Here is a 12,393-nt window from a genome sequence, read left to right on the forward strand (position 1 = left end):
GAATTGAACCACCCCAAAAATGCACAAAAACGCACGAAATCTGCTGAAATAAATTTTGTACATATATGCGCGAATTGAATGTGAGGCTGGGCTGATCCATTTGTTCTTTGTATGTCATTTCAATATTTGAGAATTAACCAATGATATTAGGCTATACTTGGACATGATTACAGACACCTGAGTGTGTCTTTTGACACTATATAAACGAGTCACCCTGCAGTGTTTGTGATTATACCCTGATGAAGACAGCTTGTCTGTCGAAACGTTGGACATAAAAATAAGTTTTCCACTCCGCTAGCCAGCACCTCGCCTAAATAGGTGTGCGTTTCCCTCTAGATTGTTCTGTTACCCAGTAAACAGCACCCTACCGACTAAAAGGCTCTAAAACGATGCCGAATGCTAATTATTTTCCTGACACTGGTCATAGACCCAAACAAGATTACTTTGAATATAGCCAAAGGGAACGTGATAAGATCATTGTATCAGAGTCCCTTTTTGACATGCCGGGGGGTAATATTGACCTCTCGAAAGAACTGTTAAATTGATCTAAGCACCCGACGAGAACGCATCTACATATAGTCACTCTGTCGCGTGGCAGCGCAGACATTCAAATCAAATCTCATGCATTAATTAGGTAAATTGGGTGCAAAATGTCGACTGTATGTAGTATACATATTAATAAATATTTTGCATGTTGCAGGCTATGTTAAATTTTGTCTGAATTGATTTAGTTAATTAAAAATGTTTTATGGATATTATCGCATGAGATGGGCATAACATACAGTATTTAGCCTGTTATTTCTCCGATACTGTATTCCTAATCAATGCAACAGACACAATGGGAAGGGCCTTTTCCTCCACAGCCCAGTGCCTCTCCTCTGACACCTGCTGAGGTCAAAACACACAGCTCATTTACAGCCAATTTTGAGGACAGTGGGATGTTATGACCCCTTGCTGAGAACCTGTCTTCCTGTCCATGGAGAAAGAGGGGAGAACAGGGAGGAGGGTGGAGGAGAAAGGCTACTATTACATGACTCCATTATTCTCTCATGGATTGCGTGAATATGTCGTGGAAATACTGAATCAAATATTTCTCAGATACCGGAACTTGTCAATTCAAAAATACTTTATTAGAAAAGTAACAGAAGCCGAGCAATTCCATGGAACAACTGACTCCTCTTGTTCAAAACATCAGTATTTATACATTTCCACCAGATAATGACACTGCTCTTTTTGTAGATTACATACATGTTCCCTCCTTTCTCTATGAAAATGATTAACTCCCCTTGGCTTTACGCCACCATTATCTTTTAGTTTTAATTCTGGCTTGTTTACGCACACATCTGACTCAGTTTAGATTATATTGGTGGTGTCACCACCGGTTTACTTCATTGCATACTGTATACATGTTCCCATAAGTACATTTCCAATAGCTTTTTATTATTACACCCATGTCTTCCCAATACATATACATAGCTTGTGGCCCCTGTATTGGTTGGTAAAGATGCACAGTCACTGTCCCACACCAGTTCAGGTCTGTGTCACTTGGAAATGATTAACCCATGTACCTGTCTAGTAGCCTTGACTAGATTCTATGTGTCTGTCCCAACAGTCTGGTCTATGTTAGCTCAGCTTAGGTTATTCACATAGATACTTCTTAGTTCTGTTTCTTCATGTCTCATGATTAACTCTATGTTGGACCACTCCTGCACATGGTTTCCACCTACGCTTTTCTGCTTACACATCTAATATTTAACCTTTGCTTCTTCTTCCTACCTCAAAAGGAAGTAGTATAGGTACTGGAAAATCACCAGGTGACTGGAAACTGTCCAACATGGGTACAGGAAAATTACCAAAGAGCTGGAAATTTCCCCAACAAATACTAGCTGGATTTTACCCTGTGATCTCCTAGGCCAGGTCAGCCATGTACATAATCCTGTAGCCTACCAAGTAGAAAAGGGGGCGACAGGTAGTCTAGTGGTTATCCTCTAGATAGGTCTCAAGTCTCAACACATTGGAGAAGCCTTGCACAAGCAAGTGACTGAAATGAAAGGAACATTAATATTGTACTTTGCTTCCCTCTGGTGGTGTAACTGTGTCTGTCTCAAATGTGGTCTTTGGCTGGTGGTGGGGGTAAATAGTACTACAATGATCTTCATTGGATGTTGTGCAGTCTGAGAGGACAGGTAACAACAAAAACATATGTTCTATATTTATATTAGTTCAGTGCCATAACAATACAGAACAGAGGTGTATATATAAAAAAAACAATACAGCATCAAAACTTACAAAAACGGACAGATAAAAACAAAACATGGGATTGACAAATTTAAGACGTAGTATAAAACCAGTGACCTGTAAAGTACATACATTCCTCAATACCCGAAACATCTATGGCCACAAAACTATAAACCAGTGCAAGAAATCACATCAAACAAAGTGACATCATTGCTTTCAAACATCATTTAATGTCGATATCCATGATACATTTACCCACTTTACCAACAGTGTTAAAAAAGAACTTATTCAAATAAATAAAAAAAATAAATGTCTGGTTTCTTCCCTTAAGCTTTGGTTCTGGCTGCAATAGAAATGTTACTATAGAAATAGTTTTTAAAAAGTGTAAACAAACAAAATGTGCAATGCCATCACTATGATGGTGCCCTAACAATGTAGGCAAACAATACTATAGGAATACGGGTAACCAAACACCAATCACCCTTATGTGTCACGAGTAACAATAACACATGTACATAGTATGTAATACACACATCTGATGGCTTCAACCACAGCTAACCGAACCTATTAAGTAGGGAGAGAAATCAGACGTTTATTCATTTAAAAACAGACGAAAACATGTAGAAAATTAAACTGCATAATGTAGCCTAAATATGTAGGGTTTCAAGTTTTTTTTTAAAGAACAGCATAGGCACGATGTCAGGTTTGAGGTAAAAGTATTGTCTTTGCAGGTTGCCATCAACTACTGTTCTGTCTGGTGTATCCTGTCATGGCCGACTGATATGCTTACGAATCACGTCTCTCCTGACCAACGCTTGTTCCATTCATCCATGGGAGAGCTATGGTGCCTGGCTGTTGGCTCAACTCTTCTCCCCTGGCTGGAGGATGAATGGTGACCGTGACGGAGACTTGCATTCTGAGAGGAACCTGGATGGTGACCGTGACGAGGACTTGCATTCTGAGAGGAACCTGGATGGTGACCATGACTTGCATTCTGAGAGGAACCTGGATGGTGACCATGACGAGGACTTGCATTCTGAGAGGAACCTGGATGGTGACCATGACTTGCATTCTGAAAGGAACCTGGATGGTGACCATGACTTGCATTCTGAGAGGAACCTGGATGGTGACCGTGAGGGGGACTTGCCTTCTGAAAGGAACCTGGATGGTGACCGTGAGGGGGACTTGCCTTCTGAAAGGAACCTGGATGGTGACCGTGAGGGGGACTTGCCTTCTGAAAGGAACCTGGATGGTGACCGTGAGGGGGACTTGCCTTCTGAAAGGAACCTGGATGGTGACCATGACGAGGACTTGCATTCTGAGAGGAACCTGGATGGTGACCATGACTTGCCTTCTGAAAGGAACCTGGATGGTGACCGTGAGGGGGACTTGCATTCTGAGAGGAACCTGGATGGTGACCGTGAGGGGGACTTGCCTTCTGAGAGGAACCTGGATGGTGACCGTGAGGGGGACTTGCCTTCTGAAAGGAACCTGGATGGTGACCGTGAGGGGGACTTGCCTTCTGAAAGGAACCTGGATGCTGACCATGACGAGGACTTGCATTCTGAGAGGAACCTGGATGGTGACCATGACTTGCATTCTGAGAGGAACCTGGATGGTGACCATGACTTGCATTCTGAGAGGAACCTGGATGGTGACCATGACTTGCATTCTGAGAGGAACCTGGATGGTGACCATGACTTGCATTCAGAGAGGAACCTGGATGGTGACCGTGAAGGGGGCTTGCATTCAGAGAGGAACCTGGATGGTGACCGTGAAGGGGGCTTGCATTCAGAGAGGAACCTAAGAGGCAAGCACAAGTGAGAAGGTGAGAAATATTCGCATTAACACTGTAGGAAATAGCCGTCACCCAGCTACTGGCTTTCCAAGTGGTGATGAAGGATCAGTAAGGCAACTTTTCAGTTCAAAAATCTATTGAACGTACACAGGATCCTGAAAACACTGCCTCAGAATATACTCAAGAGCATGAACAGAACATGTTCCTCCTACTCAGTCAACACACGTCACACTTACATAGGTTTCAGTTACCTAACAAGTTGCTATTGACATTCTCGTCGATAAGGCTGATTTTCTAGTGAAGTTTTTGTACACTGTGAACAAGTACATTTCCCCAAGCTTTCCCTTTACTTTATGGGTCGTTCCATTTGATTGCAATCACTTTTTGACTGCACCCCTCTTGATTTGAACAAATCTTTCCATACATGTTTGACCGGTCAAAACGTGATTGAAATCAAATGGAATGACACTTATCAATTACATATGGTAGTGTATTAAGTCACATCCTGTGAAGGTTGGGAAATACACCGGTCTGTTCACCACTATTCTCTGTCACCCCTCTCACTTTGACTCCCAAGGTCCCGTGTGGCTCAGTTGGTAGAGCATGGCGCTTGCAACGCCAGGGTTGTGGGTTCAATTCCCACGGGGGGACCAGGGTTCAATTCCCACGGGGGGACCAGGATGAATATGTATGAACTTTCCAATTTGTAAGTCGCTCTGGATAAGAGCGTCTGCTAAATTACTTAAATGTAAATTGCTTAGGTCATATTGACCCAGACTCACAGGCCTGTGTAAAATAGCATGATGCATTCACTACTCAGCTCCTATAAATAACATAATACCCTTTCATCTAGATGATTCCAATCAGAACCCAACAGTCAGTCAGTCTATGTCTGAGACTTTTCTAAAAGGAAAAATACATATACAACAGTTTGGAATACTGGGAAATCATTGGCATTTGTAAAAGTAGCCTACCATGTGAGGCTAGCATAGCCTGCGACTTACCTTCAACTTCATTTGGCCTCTTCTTCTTCTCTGACCACTTGTAACCAACTCCAGTTTTTTTTGCTGTAACCAGAAGAACTTGTCAATGACGGGAAATCCCAAAAAATGGATCTAAATATTGACCTGTAGTGTGTTATTCTGTGTGTTCGTTTTTCATGTCAATGCTAGCTATACATATTACACAAAAACTTGAGGGAATACATGCCATTTTCTTTAGCCAGTGGCTTGTGATTGGTGTCCTTACCCGAGTGTCTGAAGTCTTTTGGAGGTTCATGATTGAGAGACTTCGTCCAATGCTTTGCCTGACGAATACTCTTCATGAAAATGTCGGCAGGTTCCTGCATTTGCCACTTCCTTTTGAAGCGCTTTTCACATGCACCACTTTGTCCAGGCTTCAGCTCCCCTATATCTTGCCGCTTCTCTTCCCTAACGGGGGGCTGTTCATTCGTGTTCTGGCAGTTCACAGGAACATCTTCCTCTTCATCATCAGAACGCGGTGCATCTTCCGGATCTGTGTAAGACCTGTTGAACATGACGTCAGTTTCATATTCACAGGGATTGAAGTAGTGCACCTTCCTTGGATTCAATAGAAATCTGATGTTCCGCTTGGGTTTCGTCGGAGCATCGACACGTTTTAGAATGGGTCGGATGATCCTGGTCTCCGAGCTGGACCTGGGACTGGCCTGTTGGCCTTCCACTTCCTCTGGAGGACACCCTGATCGCCTGCGAGTCCGGGGGGTTGGAGTCGGGACATAGCTACTCTCCCAATCATAGAACACCTGTTGCTTCGCAGAGACTTTCGCCCCAAAATCCACATTGTCATGTGACGGTGACACCATGGCCGGATTAGGGCAAGCATGACTACCTGGGCTGTAACCATTGGGCCTGGCAGGCTTGATAAAAGGTTTGGGCTTGTGTGCCACTCTTGCAGGTTTGTCCAGCGTTTGTGATTCAGGTGAAGCACTGGGAGATGTCTCTTTCCTGTTCTCTGTCTCATGCCAATCCTTTGAAACCTCTGGAGTCCTCGGAAGCTTCGGAATCCTTGGCAGCGAGTCATTCTTACACTCACTTTTTAAAAACCTTCCTTTCTCACTTCCATTCAACACCTTCGGAATCTTTGGCAAATTCTGTTGGGATTTCAAGTCGCTCTGTGCCTTACATTTTAGTTTCTTGGAAAAGTCAGTATGCTTAGAAACCTTTACCCCTAAACCCCCAGGCTCTCCTCTATCAGCCACCAACTTCTGCCTTGGTGGGGAACCTTCCACTCTCTTCCAGTTTTGTGGAGAACCTTCCTCCCTTTTCCGGCTTGGTGGAGAACCTTTCCTGACAAGATTTTTGGGCAAGGACAGCTTTTCCAGTCTGATTTTTAAGCATTGAATTGTTTGCTTTTGTTTGCCGCCATTCCTCTGCCTCTCTTTGACAACAGGAGACACCGACTTTGCAGGGGAGCGGTGTCTGCTAATTTTGTTCTGGGCTTTAGTCTTTGGCATTCTGGGGACTTCAGGATGTTTTGAGGGTGAGGAGTTTATGGAAGGCTTTTTGGGGATGTTTATGGAGAGTTTGAGAGGAACGGTGGTAGTTGAGGATCCCTGCACATGGAGGGTTTTCACTCCAGGGCATGGGAGTGAGTTTCCACTGCCCCTCTCTCTGTCCACCAACTGGCACTGTAACTCTTTAGAATTAGAGTTCCTGTCTTCAGTTTCAGTTGTATTTCTCCTCTTCTGTGACATCCTGTCCCTACTTTGATTGTCCTCTCTCTCTTTCTCAGTTGAATGTCTCCTCTTCGGTGGCTTCTTGTCTCTGGATTGACAGCCCTCACGCTCTTTCGCAGTTGATGAACCCCTCTTCTTGTCTTTACATCGAGTTTCATCACTCTCAGTTGAATGTCTCCTCTTGTGTGACGCATGTGGCTTCATGTCCCTGCATTGATTATCCACAGTTGCCTTCAACCCAGAGCACTTAGCGGTTTGGGATGGTGACCTTCCCCTCTCTGCTCTCCCATGGCTTTTCTTGTGCATTTGCCTGTTTGATGATGTTGGATGGAGGGTCTTCTCCTTTTCTATGTTTTGTTGTACTTTTTTCTTTGACTTGCAGGTTTTGTATTGGGTGACAAAGTAAGCAACTTTGTCATACTTTTCTACAGGTGAACCACAGTCCTCTATAGGTGAACACCAGTTGTCTGCTATGATGTTAGCTCTTAACTTAGACGGGTTTTCAACCTTGGGAAGTGGTAATGTACTCGTCCTACAGTCTTGGTCCTTCTCTTGCCATCTTTCCCTATTCTCAGAACCAGGACTGACTTTGCTTTGGGTCGTACATTCTTGGGCTGACTCACATGGTGCTTTGGCATCCGTTTCAGGCTCTGTCCTTTTAACATTAGAAGCATGAGCCTCAATCTGAGCATGTTGTTCATTATAGCTTTCCTCTGTCTCCTGATCTGAATCCTCACTTGTATCTGACCAGAAAAAAAAGTCAGTGATCGGTATGACTCCTGTACATTGCTGCATTTCACCCTGTGTCTTATTGTCACAGGATTGATTGTCATCACCCTCTTCTTCAGTTGAATGCATCTGCTTCTTGTCCCTGCATTCATTGTCAACAGTCGCCTTCGCCACAGAGTCATTAGGGACCTTTGTCTCCTGATCATTTGTATCTGACATGGTAAAGCAGTGAGCGATTGTTATGCATCTTGTACCCTGCTGCAATCCTTTCTCTCTCTGACAACTGGAGCATAGGCCCATTTCAAACCCATTGTCCGTTTCAATGATACAAGGGCAGTAGCAGGACTTATCTAAGCTGCCACTTTCTATATTCTCTATTTGCTTTGTCTGTGTCTTATCTTTGTTTTCAGAGCATGGATCAGGGGACGTGAGTTGGATGTCAGAGCCATTTTCTATCTGGTAAAACAGTCTCATGGCATCCTCAGATGTCAGGACGGTCAAATTCATTGGGGAAAGGGGTTCTGTGTCCAAGTCTGTTGTGAGGTCTATGACCGGTTTGAGGTCTGCCTCTGGTGCCTCTGTTTCAGCAAGCAGTTTCACAGCATCCTCTGGTGTGAGGACGGCCAAAATCATTGGGGAAAGGGTTTCCGTCTCGGAGTCTGTGTTTGTTGGGAGGTCTGAGTCTGTTGCTTCTGCTACAACAGGTTGTCGTGCAGGCAATTCCACAGTCTCCATCTTGCTGTGGAAGGCGTTATCTATCTGGACACCCCCAACCACTTTGGAACTCTCCTCTGCTTTATCTGGTATGAACCACAGAGACCAAGCTCTTCCAGAATCTTTGTCAATGTCATTCAGCTTCTCGTTGACATTTAACCATGATGACCTGTAACCCACTTGGGAACAGGTGTCAACATGTACTGGAATGGGAAACTTCTCGAACACTTCCCCCAGTGTTATACCACCGACTGCAAAGAGAAGCACTGCCTTCTCTGCCCATGCAGACACATCCTGCATGATTTTCTCATCCATTTTATCTTTTAAAGCTTCTAGCAGGTTAGAGGTATCCCCTCCCCAATAACGCTCCAATATGGCCTCTAGACAACCATGCTTTGCCTCTGTGACTGTTAGTTGCTGCAGCGCACATAACTTGAACTGAACTTCAGCAATTGTGGACAAATCAGGAGTTCTCTCATCTGCAACATTAGAGCTACCTTCCACGATTGTCTGGGCACCACCGATGCATACAATATCAGTTGCCTGAGGGTTGGTGTGGACAAATGGTGAAGGTGATCTCTTGTCCATCTGTGTGATGACTTGAAGGACCTCATCATTGTCCTCTCCTGTAGATGCCATTGAACTTGTTGCAGATGCATCTACAGGCTTATCATACTCCATAAGACTCTCAACTTGAACCGTCTCATTTAGGACAGATAGAGAACTTGCATCATCTTTAGCTCTTTCCCACAGGTTTTCTGCCTGTTGTTCGTTGATGGACCAGGCCTGCAAAATCTTAAATGGCAGCTCATTGCCTGCATTCTCTGTCTCCATGGGCTCTGGGGATTGCTGTGGACCTATTGGAGGGACAATAGCCACGGGGGCCGGCGGAGCGGTGGCAACTGCCGTCAGGGTCATGTACCTGGGGGTGGACTTAATCTCCAGCCGTATAGTGGAGTCCTCAGCACTAAACCTCTCAGGGGGCCTCGCCTGGTAGTCTTTGGTGTTAAGATGTAGTTGTGTTTTGCCTGCTTGTAAAACGTCCATCTTCTCTGTGATGGAATGTTGGGACTGAGAGGGGTCTTGTGTTAAGTTATTCCCATTTACAGGTCCATTTTTAGATCTTAAACCATTCTGGGGCCGGTGCTGTATTTCCTTGAGTGAGATCTTATGTTTATGAGGAGGTTTTTCCTGACGTGTCTCAGTGAGAGAAGGAGAGGGAGCATGTTGCTGTTCAGGGGTGGTAGAGGTCTGTTTGTGAGAAACCAGAGCAGCATTGCCAGGAAGATGATCTGTTTGTTGAGTTATGGCTTGGGAAGGAACACTAGGTCCTAGTATACCATGGGTGTCTGCATTTGTTACCTGGGCTGCTTTTAGGTCAACAACACCAGATTCTGTACCTCCCGTGGAACGGAAATCCGTAAAAACACACTGCTGTGCAGTCATAGTAAAGGTCTGCACAAGTGATGTAGAATCTCTCGCAGGACCTGTTGTATGTACTGATGTGGATTCACTGTGTTCGTTGTTGACCATAGGAACAGTTGGAGTGATGTTGGCGTTCTGAATGTCTGGAGAACTGTTGGTCATAGTTTGAAAAGGGTTGACATGCTTATCCTGGAAGTCCAGCCTGGGAGACCTGCTGGAACGGACCCTAGAATGTCCACTAGAGCCACCCCTAGAACGTCCACTAGAGCCACCCCTAGAACGTCCACTAGAGCCACCCCTAGAACGTCCAATAGAGCCACCCCTAAAGCCACCCCTAGAACGTCCAGTAGAGCCACCCCTAGAACGTCCACTAGAGCCACCCCTAGAACGTCCACTAGAGCCACCCCTAGAACGTCCACTAGAGCCACCCCTAGAACGTCCACTAGAGCCACCCCTAGAGTCACCCCTAGAACGTCCACTAGAGTCACCCCTAGAACGTCCACTAGAACTTCCCTTTGAGCATTCAGTAGAATAAACCCTGTAATAGGAATTAGAATGTCCCCTTGAATGTTCATTAAAATGTCCTCTAGCATGTCCATTAGAATGGGTGGGATCTAACATCTGCCATTTGCTTTCAATGTAATGGAGATTATGATTCACTATCCGACTAACCATATAATCCCGGTCACCTTTATGGTGATGGGTTATATCCTCATGCCCTCTTTCAACAATGAGTTGGGGCAAAAACTCATAGCTGGGGAAGTGGGGTTCATGCTTAGCCCATGTTTCTGTTCTCTCTCCACTGCGGTGTAAGGTTATATTAGAGGTTGCCTGGCCTCTCAAGGGTCCATAGAGATTTGGCCAATCCCTTATGTTCTGACTCGGAGCCATTCTGTGATGGTCCTGATGATACAGAGGCAGCGGCTGGGTCTCTTGTGCCCCATGTCCACGGAAGTCCATTGGAGAGTTTTGTCTATGGGAGTTGGAGTGGGCCCGTATGGCAGCTTCTTTCTCATGGTTCAGCCACTGGCGTTCCTTTTCCTGTTGGGTGAGGTACTGTCTTTCACCAGCAGGGGGAGCACTTTCCCACTGAGCCATATTATGGCGGCTGTATCCATCACCATAGCTCCATTCTCTTGATCTGGCATTTTCACAGGCGTTATCCATGTTGTGCCAGTTCTATCTGTCCCAGCACATTGAACTGGGTAGCATTTCAAGCATATGGGGCACCATCCTCAAAAAGTAAATTGTGATAGGTCATTTCTGGAGGAAAAAAAAGAGAAACTATTGTGAAAACTATGCAATGGTTATCCATCAACCAAGTTATTGATTTTTCTAACATTCACTGCAACATGTTTATGATATGTGACTGCAAGTACAGACATTATGGGTTGAAAGTTAGTCAGAGTGCAGCTCACAATCAACTAACACCATCAATATAGTACACGCTCATATAGGAGATGCCTGTGCACCACAATTAGCAGTCTGGGCAGGATTAGAGTTCCACCTCAGGTTAGGTTGACCCTCCAGAGGAATCAGAGAGGGTGTTGATCCCTCCACATCTGTTTGGTATATAATATCGGCATTGTTGATATCCAAGGCCCTTTCTCAGGATTAAAACAAGGTAACTTGTCTCAGGCTAATCATTATTATACGATTGACCACACAACAACTGTCTCTAGCTTTGAAGTGATGCGGAGACGCAACCTTGAAGTGAATGAATCACACTGGTTAACATAACAATGGAGCCTATTCATTCTTAGCTATGCAAACTTCCCTAGGGCAGCGTTTCTTAAAGTATTGGTCGGGTCGCGATGTGTCAGAGTAAATGTATAGTTATTATATTACTTACTGGAATTGATTTTTACCAGGTGCATCTGTGCTCTCGGGTTTAGTGCGCTCTCTGTTTAGCAGCGGTGCCTAGCTCAGTCTGCCAGCTTTGCGAGTTGGAGATGTCTGTGCGCTTCGTGGTTTAACGGATATTTTTCCGGCAGTACTCTTTTAGATCACTCCTCCGCCCATGCAGCGTCTGTGCTGCAGACGATAAGCTTTCAGCCACTGACTTGTCAGTCCCACTCGCCATCAATCACCGCTGTTATCGAATTGACTCAAGTTACCCACAAGTGCTGACTGAGCTCAATCGTCATGAAACGCAAATAGCGATGACTTTCTGTCTTGGTTTCCATACAAATTTTGAGAAATAACGAGCGCCCATAATGTCTTTTGTGCGTTGAAGAGCTTAGTAATGATTGCCGCTAAAATGTGTTAAAATGACACGCAAACACCTTGAAACGGTTACCCATGCGTTTGCTTGGATATCTCCTGGGGAATGAATACCCATACGTAAATCTGCTGCTTTTTTTGCACAAATATAACACTGTTCAACATAGAAAGCATTGTTTTTCATGTCAACCATTGGATTTTCCTTGCATACTTACAGAAAGTCTGCCCCGCTCCTCTTTCACATACGGCAGATAAGCTGAAAAGATGGATATCCCCAACCGAGAGCTAGCAATCAGCAACTCACACTCGTCTTCTTCTGTGTGGTTTATCAGCATCCAACATTATAGTGCATTATTGGCAAAAACACTCCTCTCTTCTGTTAGGACTTCTTGAAATGTATATGCGGTCAGCGCGCGTGGCTGGTACTAGTAGATTCAAGTTCCACGCCCCCAGAGTTTTCTTCGCTCCTTCGCAACTGATTGGCACTATTCTCTATTTTATTGAAGCAAATGACAAAAAACAAAACCAATATTACAACAAGACAAATTAA

At 44.7% G+C, this 12,393-nt stretch overlaps 1 protein-coding gene across 1 annotated transcript; it reads right to left on the reverse strand.

The window, feature by feature from the left end:
• Positions 1 to 1,155: 1,155 nt before the first annotated feature.
• LOC129838693 (uncharacterized) lies at positions 1,156 to 12,276 on the reverse strand. The gene is made up of 4 exons (XM_055905831.1): positions 12,059 to 12,276; positions 5,285 to 10,883; positions 5,041 to 5,103; positions 1,156 to 4,041 (listed from the first exon to the last, which is right to left on the reverse strand). The coding sequence occupies exons 2-4, from the start codon at positions 10,785 to 10,787 to the stop codon at positions 3,032 to 3,034; spliced, it is 6,576 nt and encodes a 2,191-aa protein (XP_055761806.1). The 5' UTR covers positions 10,788 to 10,883; positions 12,059 to 12,276; the 3' UTR covers positions 1,156 to 3,031.
• Positions 12,277 to 12,393: the final 117 nt, after the last annotated feature.

This window comes from Salvelinus fontinalis, chromosome 39 (assembly GCF_029448725.1).
Source record: "Salvelinus fontinalis isolate EN_2023a chromosome 39, ASM2944872v1, whole genome shotgun sequence".
Taxonomy (NCBI): domain Eukaryota; kingdom Metazoa; phylum Chordata; class Actinopteri; order Salmoniformes; family Salmonidae; genus Salvelinus; species Salvelinus fontinalis.